At 41.2% G+C, this 16822-nt stretch overlaps 1 protein-coding gene across 1 annotated transcript in view; it reads right to left on the minus strand.

Moving 5' to 3' along the window:
• mipepa (mitochondrial intermediate peptidase a) overlaps positions 1-16822 on the minus strand; it is a 131907-nt gene that overhangs the window by 75594 nt on the left and 39491 nt on the right. Inside the window, exon 10 of the mRNA XM_078222145.1 lies at positions 12367-12419. Within this exon, the coding sequence (XP_078078271.1) occupies positions 12367-12419 (53 nt within the window). The remainder of the gene's footprint in view (positions 1-12366; positions 12420-16822) is intronic.

The raw sequence follows: 16822 nt of genomic DNA on the forward strand, positions 1-16822 counted from the left end.
TGGGTTAAAACATACAAACACAGTCTCTATTTAAGGCAAAATACAGCAATGCTGGAATCTGAAACAAAAAACAGAAAACACTGGAAAATCTCAGCAGGTCTGACGGCATCTGTAGAGAGAGAATAGAGTCAACGTTTCGAGTCTGGATGTCCCTTCGTCAGAGCTCTATTTAAGGTGACTTGCCTAATTCCAATTATGAACATTTCATTAAAGACCAACCAGATCACACAGAGCCTTTTAAAACATTTTCTATTACAGATTTATTTTCTCTGCAAATTGTACTCTGTTAACTATGACAAGGGAGTCATTCAGCCATGCCTTCCAGACAAAAATAAAACTCAAGATTTTACTTGCATGGCACCACTTAAGAAATCTTAAAATTGGACAACTCCATCTATTTACCCAAAACTAGCAAACAAAACTGCTAATTTCTCTTGGTAGCTTATACAATATTCGCTGATTCAAAAACAGCTCCCATATTCCAATATTCCTTGATTTAATTAGTAGCTTCAAAGAAGCTAGACAATCTTTATCTCTCATCAACCATTTGTTAAGACAAACTGTAAGAGACGATTGCAAGCTATATATACATTCCTATTTTTGGAGAAGGAAATATTATTCTTTTGATACGTTTTACATAAAAAGGGTAGTCAAGGCAATATTAGCATTCAAGTTTCAAGTGGTGTTGTATCTGTGAGACACATACACATAAAAGCTTAAAAATATACATTTTTTTCATATTAAGACCCTCAAAGATGCTGTGTAAGCCCCAATACTTTAAAAACTATGTAGCCAAACAAAAGGAAATGTCTTTTTAAAAACCCAGAGTGTGCAAACTTTAGTTTCTGTTGCTCGTGAAATACATGCCATTCACACACCTGACATCTGCACCTCTTGATCTTCTATCAAAAAACCTATTCTTTTCAACTGTCAAGAAAAATCTGCATCCCATTTTACCTGTCAGCCAGCAGAAAAGATAGTACTTCAATAGTTGCATGAAAACTTGAAAGAGAAGAATATTAAAACCTCAAGAGATGTGTGTCACTGGGATACTACAGGGCAAGAGGGCTGGGAATCAGAGAAATCTCTCTCATAATTCACCTTTTTGTTATTAACTCACATGAAATTCAAAACTTTGCCTCGAGCTCTACACGTTGAGAACAGAAATGCGGGATCGAAGTAATTACATGTCGAGGGTAAGCAAGATTATTTTGGGCTAAGCAATGATTTATTTTTCCTGTCCCTAGGATTAGATTTGCCTGCTTGAAGTGGACCAAAAACAATTTGGACTCAGCTCAAGAGACACAATGGAATCTGAAGATAATCCCAGTTCTAATGTTAGTTTTGTAGCAGTTAGACCAAGTAGAATTAACGTAATTATACAGAAATTACAAGAAAACATTCCATTAAATAAAACCAACCCGCCTAAATGTTCATCACCCAGAAGCAGTGGCCTTACTCCCATGCGACCCCTCTGTTTCTATATTCCTTTATCGACTTTCCTTTAGCCTATCTAATTTTTAAAATGCTAACATAGAAATGGATATTAACTCGGCGGGAAGAGAGAACGGGTGGGTCTAACCCACTCACTCCTTCTGTCAAAACTGAAAGTAGACAGGTTGGAGTTAGGATTCCGATTTTTAACATTTCACCTAAACTAAACCTGCCTGTTCTGAAGGTTAAAATTCCTCCCATAGTGTCTGCTTCAACTGTTAACCTCAGTGGTGTATTTAACAGCCTCACAACTCTGCTGTGTCTAATAAAAATACTCGCTCTCTGTTCTGAATCTCTTGCACTTAATCTCATGCCTACGCCCCATTGTTTTAGACCAAAACCTCTAGAAATATTTTTGTTCCATCCTTTCATAATTGGAAACACCTCTATCAAGTCACCTTGCAGTTCTAACAAAAACAATTGGTTTTTCAAGCCTTCAAACAACTTCTGAAACAAAATGTCGGCCAGTTCAGATTTTTCCATTATATATCTCCTGGGGAAAGGAGCATCGTTCTACATTTCATTCATGCTTGAATAACTTAAATATAAAAAATAATACAGTTGAGAAGACTGTTAGGAAGTGATGCATGATCCTTGGAGTACAAAAGGAAAGAGGTTATTCTAAACTTTTATAAAACACCAATAAGGCTTCAACTGACACCAGAACTCTACCGCCTCACCCGCCACAGAATCGACAATGGAAATCTCCGTTGAACTCGGTCGGGAATATCCTACCCTAAGTGTTTTGTCCAATTTGGAGCACTATACTTTGGGAAGGATGTCATGATCTTAAGAGTGAGTGCAAAGGAGATTTACTAGAATGGTAGCAGAGTGATGGGCATCAGGTACATGGGGAAACTAGAGAAAATGTTCTCCTCAGCGTAGAACAGGTTCAGGAACATTTGGATATAGATGTTCAAAACCATGAGGTTTTTTTTACAGGTTAAGTAAAAAGTAAGGAGGAACTGTTTCCAGTGGCCAAAAGGTCAGTAACCAGAGGACACAGATTGATGAGAATCAGCAAAAGAACCAGCAATGACATGAGTTATGATGATCTGGAATGCATTGCTTGAAAGGGTGGTGGAAGCAGAGTCAATAATAACTTTGTAAAGGAAATTAGATAGCTATTTGGGAGCAGAAACATTTGCAGGGCTGAGGAAAGGGCAAGCGAATGAGGCTAATTGAATGGCACAATGGGTCAAATGGCCTCCTTCTGTATCATATCATTGTAAAGGAGGAAACCGGACCACCCGGAGGAAACCCACGCTGACACAGGGAGAACGTGCAAACTTCACACAGACAGTGACCCGAGGCCGGAATTGAACCCAGATCTCTGGTGCTGTGAGGCAGCAGTGCTAACCACTGTGCCACCATGCCGCCCCATAAATTGGTAACTGACCAAATTTCTTTTAAGCTTTCATATTAGATCTAGATTGTTCCAAGTTGTTCCAGTGAAGCTCAATGTTCTGGTGAAGCTCAACGCAAACTGGAAGAACAGCATCTCATCTTCCGGCCAGGCACTTTACAGCCTTCCACTCTCAACATGGAATTCAAAAACTTCAGATGATTTGCCCTATCCCACCTCGGCCCCCTTTCTTTTCATTCTATTTTACTTAATTTTTTACTGTTCTGTACCTTTTATTTCTTTATTGTCTGTCTTCCCCACCCCCACTCCTTCCCCCTTCCCTTTTCTCCCCCCCCCCCCCACCAACCGCTTCCCCTTCTCTACATTCTACCTCTGTCCCAATTTTCCCCCCCTTCCCCAACATCTTCAGCTGTCACAGCTTACAGCTTCTCTGCCATTTGGCCATTCACACCCTTTATTCTCTCTGTGGACAGCTATTAGCAGTCTTTTCCCCTGGTTTCTGTGGCTATGGCTCATCTTTCATTCCCTCACCCTGCAGTATAAATAGCTCCCACTTTCTATGCCCTTTAGCTTTGACAAAGGGTCATCTGGACTCAAAACGTCAGCTCTTCTCTCCTTACAGATGCTGCCAGACCTACTGAAATTTTCCAGCGTTTTCTCTTTTGGTTTTGCCACATGATACTTCCCGAATTCATAAGCTGAAGACTGTATGAATGGCCTCTAGCAGGTGGGCCTAGCAACAGTGTGCAAAATGGAAGCAGTGCCCAACAGCTCTTTGCATTTGCTGGAATGTAAAGAAAGCAAGAAATAGTGTGGCGGTTTGGGCATACAGCCATCGTAAAAATCCCGCATTAAACCTCAAGACCAAACTATAGAACTTTCAATGAAACTCTGAGTGCTGGGTGGCCAGCATCAAAGCAATGTCATACTCTCTTTACAACTGCCACAGCAAGATGGCTGTGTAAAGAAGGGAAAGATTACAAAATATTACTGAATTTTGCATGATTACAAAAAAATAAATAGTTGCTTGGTAGTACAAAATTTGAGTGTTGCTGAAAAAAAGAGGCATGCTGTCAAAGCTTTTCATCTTACACTCATCAGGACAGGCACTAGAATACCAGATTTCAAGGGGGAACATCAATTTATACTGCATCACAAAAGGATGCTGATTGGGTGGCAAATGGACTCTGATTAGTTGAAATATTGCCTTGGAAAATGCACAGGGGACAGTTATCCCCTAACCTTTTGTTTAATTGAAAAAGACACAATGTCTAGACATATTCTTGCAGAGGACAGGGCTTTGTATATATGTAGCTTCTGGTAAGTCAGATTGGGAGTTCAAATGATAATTTAAAATTGGCCATTAGTGTAATTCTTAGCACAATCGGGATTGTTCAACAAGTTTTTGTCAATCACAAAATCATGTCTAATGTTGGACACGATATTCTGAGTTTTGCAGCACAAGCTGGTTGAGTACAGTCAGTACTCTGCCTGTTACAAACAGCCAAAGGGACATGCTGTTTGAAATGATCCACCAGTCTTTGAACATACAGACTGCATACCCAGTATCATACCAGCACAAATCCATATGCCATATTATTTATTTTTGTGGAGAATACCACTCATGTTGATAATGCATAGTAGCAGCATGAAACAACTAGCTTCACCTGTTGGTCTAACCTTTGCGCAAGTGAGTGATAATGCCTTGATCAGTCTACTTGCCTCAGTTTCCTTTCCTCATGGTGCATAAACCATTGTTCCCTCTGAAATTTGGTATTCTTGTAACCATCCTGAATGGCATAAGATGAAAAGTTTCTATAGCATGTCTCCTTAAATAACAATGTGGATAAGCGTTGGGTTGGCTATATTCATGTCACTTTCCGATATGCCTACTTTTAACCAGGTGTGTGTGTCAGGTATACAATTCACACCTAGAATTTGCCCAACGTTGACAGCTCTGTTACCTAAGGTGAGCACTAAACAGAATTTCCTTCTCATTAGGGTGGGATAGTTTATTTTAAGGTCACAAATTATCTTTTTGTGAAATTACAATTTTCATATGACTTTGGTTTTGCAAATGGCTTCAAGGTAGTCAATTCAGTTGATAATACAGTATGCACATTACTCCTCTTTTAAAACTAAACGTTACTTCAAAATTATCCATAATATTTTTTCTTACAAAATATGAACTTTCAGAATATTTAAAACATGTTTTAACAAAATAACTGCGCCAACATTTACAAGATGAAGTGATAATTACAAAACAATTTGATTTGACCTACAATCTGTAATTTATTTGATAATGTGAAAGATTTCAAAACATTTAGAACTTAAATTTGTGAAGTGATGAATGAGCGAGAGCTTTATTATTTGTCTCTTCATTCTTTGAATAACAGATGATTATGTTGTCCCTCGAGGGTTTGAAACCATCACAAAATATGTAGCATATGAATACTCTTAAAACAAGTCTGCAACTGCACTCAAGTTGAAGTCATGATAAAGGATAAGTAAATTTAATGGCATTAAAAGCTCTACATGCTGCAGATAACATTATTAAAGAGAAATCAGCCTCTACTGCACTGCATTTTAAGGGCAGAAAATAGCAGCTAGGGGAACCAATTTTCAGGCATAATCTTCCAATATCCCATTGAAAATGTACCATCTGTCAAACTGGCAGCCAAACACCCAAGGTGTCCACCTAATGCAAGAATTAGCAGCTTTGAATATGATCACCTGATGAAGGAGCAGCACTCCGAAAGTTCGTGATTCCAACTAAGCCTGTTGGATTTTAACCTGGTGCGGTGAGACTTCTTACTTCTCTCAGAGGGACATTGGTCTCTACCCCAGCAAGCAGTGGAGGCTGGACCATTGAATATATTCGAGGGTGAGGTTGACAGATTTTTGATCGACAAGGGAGTCACGAGGAAAGTGGAGTTCAGGCCATATCAGATCATGATGTGGAGATGCCGGCGTTGGACTGGGGTAAACATAGTAAGAAGTTTAACAACACCAGGTTAAAGTCCAACAGGTTTATTTGGTAGCTTGTGTGGCTTTTGCTACCAAATAAACCTGTTGGACTTTAACCTGGTGTTAAACTTCTTACCATATCAGATCAGCCATGATCTTTTAGTCAGGTGAAGCAGACTCAAGGGGCCGAATAACCTATTCCTGCTCTTGTTTCTTATGTTCTTAAGGGTATGATCATGCTACTGGGTGTATTCCATAGGTTTCCAAATAAGGGAAAGAGAGTAGAGAGGGGGGAGGAATCTGGAGGAAAATCACAGAGTGATGATGTTAGGGGACGTAAACTGCTCAAATATCAACTGGGCCAATGTTAAGAGTAAAATGAAAAGAGGTAGAGAAATTTCATAAATGTGTTCAGTAGAACTTCTTTGACAAATTTGTTCTCGGTCCAACTTGGAAGGAGCTACTGCTGGAGAATCAAGTGGACCAGGTAGATGCCTATGGAGAACATTTGGGTAAAAGCGCCCATTGCATCATAAAGTTTAGCTTAGTAATGGAGAAGAGCAAGGAACAATCTCAAGTGAAACATCTAAATTGGACCTCAAATCGGTTGATAGAGGATCTAGCCAGGATAAAATGGAACCAAAGTTTGACAAGAAAAACTAACCGAACAATGGATGACAGGAACAGGAGTAGGCCATTCAGCCCATCAAGCCTGTGATCATGGCTGATCTGTGGCCTAACCACAAGACTTTGGCCCATATTCCTTAATATCTTAACAAAAACTTATCTCTCTCAGATTTAAAGATAGCAACTGATCTAGCACTAACTGCAGTTAACTTATCCAAACCTCTATCTCAAGTTCCTCAAAAACATGCAGTGATCTATCAGCATGGTTCAGGGTTGAGGGAATTTAGCTACAAAGTTAATTTGCAAAAACTGTGGCTGTTCTTGGAGCATAGGAGATTGAGGGGAGATTTGATCGCTGTGTACAATATTATTACAAGTTTAGAAAATGAAGGCAAGGAAAAGCTATTCCCATTAGCTGATAGCAATAAGGTTGAGAAAGACAGATGTAAGTTTCTGGGCAGGAGAAACAGGTAGAATAAAAGGAAGAACTGTTTGTTCTAAAAACGCAACTGGCAAAGACCTGGAACACTCTGTCCACGAGGGTGGTGGAAGAGGAGACAATCAATTATTTCAAAAGGAAACTGGATAAACATTTGAGGCAAATAAATTTGTTGGACTACAGGAATAGAGTGGGATGAATGGGACCGACTGGATTGCTTTAAATAGAGCCAGCGCAGACCTGATGGTACAAATGTACTATCATGTTAGCATAAATCATTATGTACTGTACTTAACTCTCCCACTGAGGACAATAGTCACAGTATTGTTCAGGTGAAGCCCTGTTCCAAAACTAATCCTAACCTGTCAGGTTTTTAAATTTGTCTCTTAATTGCTAAAACTCCATTTTCAGGAACTCAATTTAATTGCTTCCAAAATGAAGCAGAGCTACTAGCCATTCTCAGTCCCCTTCCCAAATCACCTTACCCTAACACCAGGGAAGTAAGAGTTCACTTGTGAGACAGGTCTTTAATGCTAACTACAAGTGGGGAAAAAAACAAGAGTATTGAAAACATTTCTTCATATTGTGATATTCTTACATCAAGGAAAGAATGGAAAATATGTTAAAAACAACTGCTAAACAAATAGTGGTGGTTTCGTTACATTAAGGAGAATTCTTCAGTTTTTTTGGTCAAATATATACAGAAAAAAACTTATATCAATGCAATGCAAATTTAATGGCACCTCAAACTCAAGGGATATTTGCATGGAAAACAAGTGGTGACTTTGTGCCTCTTCATTTAAGGTGTTGTTTCTTTTCTGTATTTATGAATCTGGTTTCACTCAACACTGCCTCTTTGTGGCTTTTTTGGTGTATGTACACTTACAACTCATTGCAATTTATATTCCCACTATTATATATACACTAAAGCAATAGTTAATCGAGTGTACAAATTAACCCCCTACATTTTCCCTAATTATATGGTCTACATTTAAAAAACATGACTTTTATATGAGCTTATTATGGTATTTAACCAGAGTTGGTATTACAAATTTGAGTCAGTCATAGACTGGGATCATTGACACCTTTCATCTCAGTCTCATGAGGGGGCTGGACAGAGTAGATAGGGAGATACCATTCCAACTCAAAAAGATAGAGAATGAGAGGGCACAGATTTAAAGTGATTTTCAAAAGAAGCAAATAGGATGCGAGAAAAAGCATTTTCACCCAGCAAGTAGTTCGAGTCTGGAATGTACTGCCTGGAAGTGTGGCTGAGGCAAGTTCAATCGAGGCATTCAAGAGGTCATTAGTTGATTATTTGAAAAGAAACAATGTGCAGGGGTACAGGGAAAAGGCAGGAAATTGACACCCCCATAATGTTCATTTGAAGAACCAGTACAGACACAATGGGACAAATGGCTCCTTCTGCACTGTATCAATTCTGCAATTCCAAGTATCTTAATCAAGCACAAATATACTTTGCTTTAAAAATGTAATGTTTAAAAGTAATCCTTTCCTATAGCCACGCTCTCCCTCTTCCAATGTTCACATGTGCACACTTTTAGCGTAATGGTGCTAATGACCATGAATTCAAATTAGTAAAGGGCATATGATAGATGTCAGTTTGATAATACAGACAGAATCAGGTTGTAAACAGAGCATACACAGAAATGAAAAAGAAATAAGATGGGCAAAGAGTTGGGACAGAATAAATGGCAGCTAACTTGCAAGGATTCCATGCGTTCGCGTGTCTTCCACAGGAATATTAAGAATAAAGGTGCTGTTAGAGACGCAATGGGCCAAATTAGGGACCAAAATAGAGATTTAATAATTGAGGCAGAAGTCATGGCTGGAGTACTAAATGAGTACTTTGCATGATGTTTATCAAGGAGGGCGATATTACCAACAGTATAGCCATTTAGGAAGTTCTCAGATTACACAAATTATACTACACTCTGGACTTTACAAGATTGAAGAGTAATCTCACTGACAGGATAGATGCCAAGAGGTTGTTACCCCTAGCTACAGTCTTGAACGAGGGGACATGGTCTCAGGATAGGTGGTCAGAGAGATATGAATCTGTGGAATTCCCTTCCCAATGGACTGTGGATGCTTAAATCACTGAGTATACTCAAGATTAAGATAAATAGATATTTGAAATGGATGGAGGAAATGAGAGATATGGAGATCATTGGGAAAATGGAATTGAGGATAAAGTTCAGCAATGAACTTATACAATTGGGGAGGCCATACTCGAGGAGCCATGCATCCTTCTCTTGCTGCAATGTTCTTATATGTGATGAGAAAAATAAAGAGATACTAGAAAGGCTATCAATAATTAAATTGGATAAATCACCCAGCCCAAATAGAATGCAATTAGCCTGCTGAGGGAAGTAGGTACCAACTGCGGAGGTATTAGCCTCAATCTTCCCAATCCTCCTTAGATGCAGGAGTGATGCCAGGAAATTGAAGGACTGCAAATATTACATCCTAACTCAAAAAGGAGAAAAATGATAAATCTGGCAATTACAAGCCAGTTGATTTAACATCAGTGTAGGATAGACAATAATTTGTGAAGAAACTAATAGCTCCTGGGACAAGTATGGACTAATGATGGAGAGCTACCACAGATTTAAATCATATTTGACCAATTTGAGTTTGTGATGAGATAACAGAAATGGGGATGAAGATAGTGCAGTTGGTTTTGTGTATATGTGCTTTCAAGAAGTGTTTTATAAAGTACTACACTAAAGGCTCGTTAACAAAATTGAAGCTCATGGGATAAAAGGTACAGAAACAGCGTTAGTACAAAATTAACTGAGGGATAGAAAACAGCCGTGGTGAATGGTTATTTTTCAGACTGAAGTGGGGAGTGGTGGCTCCCCATGGTTCAGAACTAGGACCGCTGTTTTGAACATACATTAAATGACTTGGACTTGGGGCACAGGACACAATTTCAAATTTGCAGGCAACACGAAACTTGGAAGGTAACTGTAAGGAAGGCCATAAGACATAGGAGCAGAATTAGGCTACTCGGCCCATCGAGTCTGCTCTGCCAATCAATCAAGGCTGATATTGGAAGATACTGATAGACCTGTACAGGGTGCAGAAGACTGGTGGAATGTACAGATAAATTCAACGCAGAGAAAGTTTGGGTGATACATTTTGGAAAGCAAAATTAAGAAAGCCAATATAATCTAAATAGTACTAATTTTAAAAAGGCTGCAAAAAATAGGCAACTTTGCAATTGTCAGGACAAGTTAATTCAACAATTAATAAAGCATATGGGATCCTGGGTTTATAAAGAGAGGCAGAGTACTAAAGTTGGGAAGTTATACTGATTTTATATAACACACTAGTCCAGCTCCAACAATTAGCACAGTTTCCAATTCTGGGCACCATACTTTAAGAAGGATGAGAAGAGTGTACAGAAAGTAATCAACTGGAATGATTTCATGGACATGGACAGTTGCTTGGATAGAGTGGGAAAGTGGGAGGTATTCTCCTTACAGCGGTCAAAGCTAAGAGGAGATTTGATGGAAGTGTTTAAAATCATGAAGGTTAAGATAGAATTAATAAAGAAAAACTGTTTCCAATGATTGCAGAGTGAAATACCAGAGGGCACAGATTTAAAGGTGTTTGGCAAGAAACTAGAGTCAACAGGAGGAAAAACTTTATGCAATTGTGACTAAGATTTGGAATATGTTGCCTGGCAGGTGGACACAAATTCAAAAGTAGCTTTAAAAAACAAAGAGAAAAAATTGCAGGCATATGGGAAAAGAACTTGGGAATGCGACGAACTGGACTGGTTTCTAATGGAGCTGGCACAGAATCAACACACCCTTCCGCGTTGTACTATTTTATGTTGTGTGAATTTTCTCATCTTAAACTGAGGTTACTTATATCACCCCAGCATCCTGCAAAGGTCAGCTAACCTGGGAAAGTAACTCTCCTATCTGGAATCTATCCGCAATTAAAACTTACTCCGAGATGCCACTGCCAATAACCGTTGCCAGTGGAAACTCTGACATTTGGGAAAATACCATTTAAAACAAGTCATCCGGCTTAAAGAAAATCCAGTCCATTTGGCTTTCAGATATTTCTGGTTGTCCAAGATGCATACTTTGGAGATTGGCAGAATGAGATTAAATAAAAGCACATTTTTATTTAAAATTAGAATGAAAGGAATAAATTACCAAAAGCTATGAAAGGAGGGGGCGATTCTCCCAAAGAAATTCAAAACGAATCCATGTAAAAATTGGAGTAAATCACTGGTTTTTTCAGCGGGAGTTTCAAAATGAATCTCCCATGCTTTGTGCATTGCAGAGTGCACTAATGTGAATCAGTTCAAAAAGCAGTGGGTGGGGCCTATTCCCGCTGGAGAGGACGGCAGCACAGTGCTGAGCAGGCCACTGCGCATGCGCTGATCTGTCAGATTGGCGCATGAGCCGGCAGCCCCACACTGCCGGCCTCCCGATTGATGGCCAGCCCCACGACCTCCACATCACTGGCCATGTGACCCCCCCCCCCCGCCCCCCCCGGTAGCTCCAGACCCCCCAGCAGGCTGACCACCTTCCCCTGCCCAATGGCCAGCCCCAATCACTGGTCTCCCCCTCTCTCTGTCACTCAGCCCAAATGCAGAGTGGCAGTGGGACCTCCAACCCAGACAGATTCTCTTCCCCCCCCTCCCCCATAGGCCCCAACCCCCATTAGCCATCACCTCCCTGGCACTGCCCAATGCCTGGTGGGCAGTGCCAGGGACCCAGGCTGGCAATGCCCAGGGGGCACCACCCCCCGGCACCCAACCTTATGGGGGGCCTCTATGGCCCCCCTTCACTTCAGTAAGGTTAGCCCACCAGCTCCCTGCAAGCGGGGAGCCATTGTAAACCCCGCTGGAGTGAAATAGTCCTGGTCTGGGGGTGGCGGGAAGGGGGGGGGGGCCTGGAGATTTCAGTCCCGGGTCCGCAAATGGCATTTAAAGTATATTGAAATTAGATGCTGAACACAGGCAGCTGACAGCACCAGAAATCCGATGCTGGGAGATGCGCGAAGGCCATGGCGACCAGCTGGGAGCCCGCAAAACAGTCTCCGCCCAAGTCTCCTGGCCCACTGCACTACAAATGCAGCACAGTGGGATGGGAGAGTCGCCCCTGGAGTGTCTAGAATTTTCTCAATTTTCCCTGTAGATTCCCGACAATTGCAACCATTTCTATTGCTCCCAAACAACCATGAAATGCATGAATTAACCATACACTTGTCACCAAATTATCTCCATTTCTGCATTAATCCCCACAGAATAAATAAAATACTTTCGATTTAAGAATCAAGTCATACCACTAGGATCATGCAAAGTTTCACAGTGGCTTTGCATTTCAGCACATTGCTGGCCCAAATCCAAAATTAATGAAACTAGCAACAAAACTTACAGAAATCATACCTGCCAATAAAGAGGTGATGCGATATCATATCTTACCTCTCTGCACGGAGGACACCACTATAATAAGGGTGATCCCAAGGCATCAACTCCTGCAATGTTAAAAAGCTGTCATTCAAAATTGCTACGATGTACAATGCATATTATTGTATACCATTACTTTAGATTAAAATGTGTGACAACACACCTGACAATTATACTTTATCATAGAAAAACAAGGCCAAAAGTATTCATTGTTTCTTCATCATTTCTCTCCCCAAATAGCAAGATTCCCATCTTATTCATTAGAATCACTGAATTTGTCCTTTTAGGAGTTTTCAATTTTTTTGTCTAGTTTTCTCTTCTTTCCATGATGCTTAAAAGCCTCAGCTTGGAAACCTCCTCCTATATTTTATTTTACCCATTGTCAGCAATAGTGCCTTACTGTGGCACCTGCACCAAAAGAAAACAGTCCATGACACAAGCTGATTGCAAAACAAGAATAGATTTGAAGCTGTTGACTCATTTCCACTTTACCTTAGTCATGTCAAACCATTTAGGCAATAATTTTTCTTTGCAACATCTCATTTTGATAGAAGCCAAAAGTAAGTTTGATAGATGCCCAAAAGAGGCTTTAAAATTCCCTCCATCCTATACAAGGATCAACACCAACTTAGTATACCAGCTGTATCTTTTACTTTCTTTCTTAGTGTTTCAGAAAATACTGCACTTGCCTTTAGTTGCCAAGGCTTGTCAAGCATATTTAAAGCAATAAATAGCAAGTCATCCTTTAACAAAAGGTGGGTTTGCTTGACAGACATTATCTTACCAAAAGTGGTCTTCATATTTGTGAATGCAGCCAACATGAATAACATACGCATATCAGGTTGGGATGATTCAGTTGCATCAACAACAATAGATAAGGTAGTTTGTCTGCGCCGGAGTGCGCCTTTCGACTATAGTGGAGTGCAAAAGTTGGAGTTCGGTGACTGGGATGAGGAGGGAGCAAGCTGTTGCTTTCCTTTTCCCCGTCCTCAGAAAAAAAAGTGGCAGCCTTGGTAAGTAGGGCCTGGTGAGTATTTCTGCTGTCCTTAATCTACCCTAAAAGTAAACAGTAAATTTAAGTGTAATTCATGGCAGAGCAGCTCAAGTATGTGGAATGCTCCTTGTGTGATGGAGGAAGTCAGGGACTCTTCCAGTATCCAAGGCGACCACATGTGCAGGAAGTGTCTCTCCAGCTGCAGCTACATGAAATCTGCGTTGCAAAACTGAAGTTGTGACTGGAGTCACTGTGGAGCATCTGCCAGGCTGAGATCTACGTGGATAGCACATACAGTGAGGTGATCACATCACAGATAAAGAGTGCACACGCAGAAAGTGAATTGGTGACTGCCAGACAAAGCAAAAGCACTAGATAGATGGTGCAGGAGTTCAGTGGGCTCATCTCCCTATCCAGCAGGTTTTCTGTATGAAGCACTGTTGGGGAGGTGGTTTCTCAGCTGAATGCAGCAAGAGCCAGGTTCTTATACCATGAATGGCTTGTGCACCGTGGGGGCGGGGGACACATGGGACTTTGGGTAATATATTGGCACGAATTGAGAATTGGTTAGCAAATAGGAAACAGAGTAGGAATAAATGGGTCTTTTTCAAAGTTGTAGGCAGTGACTAGTGGGGTCCCACAAGGATCAGAGCTCAGGCCCCAGCGAGTCACAATATACATCAATAATTTGGATGAGGGAACCAAAAGTAATACTTCCAAGTTTGCTGACAACATGAAACTTGGTGGAATAAGAGTGATGATGAGAGTATAAAGACACTTCAAGGTGATTTAGACAAATTGAATGAGTGGGCAAATACATGACAGATGCAATATAATGTGGATAATTTTCTTTTTATTTACTTATGGGATGTCGGCATCACTGGCTAGACCAGCATTTATTGCCCACCCCTAGGTGCCCTTGAGAAGGTGATGGTGAGCTACCTTCTTGAACTGCTACAGATTATGAGGTGTAGGAACACCCACACTGCTGTTAGGGAGAGAGTTCCAGGATTTTGATCCAGCGACACAGTGAAGGAACAACAACATGTTTCCAAATTAGGATGGTCAGAGACTAGGAGGGGAATCTCCAGGTGCTGATGTTCCCCGGTATCTGCTGCTCGTCCTTCAAAACGGTCGTGAATTGGGGGGGTGCTACCTAAAGAACCTCGGTGAGTTCCTCAGTGCATCAAGTAGATGGTACACATGCCTGCCACTGTTCGTCAGTGGTGGAGGGATTAAACGATTGTGGAAGGGGTAACAATCAAGTGGGCTGCATTGTCCTGGATGGTGTCAAGCTCCTTGAGTGTTGTTGGAGCTGCACTCACCCAGGCAAGTGGCGAGTACTCCACTACAATCCTGACTTGTGCCTTGTAGATGGTGGACCACCTTTGGGGAGTCAGGTGGTGAGTTACTCGCAGCAGGATTCCTACCCTTGTCCTGCTCTGGTAGCCTCAGTATTTATATGGCTAGTCCAGTTCAGTTTCTTGTCAATGGTAATCCCCTGGATGTTGATAGTAGAGGATTCAGCGATGGTAATGCCATTGAATGTCATGGGGTCATTGCCTGGCACTTGTGTGGTATGTTACTTGCCACTTATCAGCCCAAGCCTGGATATTGTCCAATTCTTGCTGCATTTGGATATGGACTGCTTCAGTACCTGAGGAATCGTGAGTGATACTGATCATTGGGCAATCATCGGTGAACAGCCCTACTTTTGATCTTATGATGAAAGAAAGATCATTAATGAAGCAGCTGAAGATGGTTGGGATTTGGACACTACCTGTAGAAACTCCTGCAGTGATGTCTTGGAGCTGAAATGATTGACCTCCAATCACCAGAACCATCTTCCTTTGTGCCAGGTACGACTCTAACAGAGTTTTCCCCCAATTCCCACTGACTCCAGTTTTGCTAGGGCTCTTTGATGCCATACTCGGTCAAATGCTGCCTTGATGTCAAGGGCAGTCACTTTCACCTCAACTCATCTCTGGCATTCAGTCCTTTTGTCCATTATTGAACCAAGACTATAATGAGGTCAGGAGCTAAGTGACCCTTGGCAGAACCCAAACTGAGCATCCGTGAGCAGGTTATTGCTGAGTAACTGCCACTTGATTGCAGTGTTGATGACCACTTCCATCACTTTATTGACGATCGAGAGTAGACTGATGGGGTGGTAATTGGTTGGGTTGAATTTGTCCTGTTTCTTGTGTACGGGCCGAACCCAGGCAATTTTCCACATTGCCGGGTAGATGTGAAGTTATCCACTTCAGATGGAGAACCAGAATGGCAGAGTATTATTTAAGTGGTGATAGATTGGAAAATGTTGACGTACAAAGGGACCTGGGTGTCCTGGTACACCAGTCACTGAAAACAATAATGCAAGTACAGCAAGCAGTTAGGAAGGCAAATAGTATGTTGGCCTTCATTGCAAGAGAACTTAAGTACAAGAGCAAGCATGACTTACTGTAGCTGCACAGGGCCTTGGTGAGACCACACCTCAAGTACTGATTGCAATTTTGGTCTCTTTATCCAAGAAAGGATATACTTGCCATAGAGTGTAGCCAAGGTTGACCAGACTGATTCCTGGAATGGTAGGATTGTCACACGAGGGTAGATTGGTCGACTAGGCCTGCATTCAGTAGAATTTAGAAGAATGAGAAGGGATCTAATTGAAACATATAAAATTCTGACAGGGTTGGACAGGATGGATGTAGGGATGTTGTTTCCTCTGGCTGGGAGGTCTGGAACAAGAGCTGACAGTCTCAGAATATGGGGTTGGCCATTTAGGACAGAGATGAAGAAAAATTTCTTCAGAGGGCGGTGAGCCTGCAGAGTTTTCCACCACAGAATACTGTGAAGGTCACATCAGTGAGTATACTTAAGAAGGAATTTGATAGATTTTCAGACTCTAATGGTGTCAAGGGGTAAGAGGAAAGTGCAGGAGCATGGGCTTTGAGATGGAGGATCAGTCATGATCATAGTGGATGGCAGGGCAACCTCGAAGGGCCAAATGGCTTACTGTGTTGTTTCTAGATAATACACCATAATAAAAGTTGCAATAGCGAAATACTGCGGATGCTGGAAATCTGAAATAAAAACTGAAAATACTGGAAATTCTCAGCAGCTCAGGCAACTAGAGAGAAATAAAGATAACATTTCAGTGAGTTGTCTTTCATCAGAATACTCTGAAGTTATTATTTTTGCCTTAATCAACCATGGGCTATGCACGATTGTACATCATTTACAATCTAAAGAAACAGTAACATTTGAAATGGCAAGCTCAACATTGGCAGCTAGTTGGCATCTAATGTGGCAGCTTTAACTTAATCATAGAAATCATAGAAACCCTACAGTGCAGAAGGAGGCCATTCAGCCCATCGAGTCTGCACCGACCACAATCCCACCCAGGCCCTACCCCCACATATTTACCCGCTAATCCCTCTAACCTACACATCTCAGGATTCTAAGGGGCAATTTTTA

This window comes from Mustelus asterias, chromosome 10, assembly GCF_964213995.1.
Source record: "Mustelus asterias chromosome 10, sMusAst1.hap1.1, whole genome shotgun sequence".
NCBI lineage: Eukaryota > Metazoa > Chordata > Chondrichthyes > Carcharhiniformes > Triakidae > Mustelus > Mustelus asterias.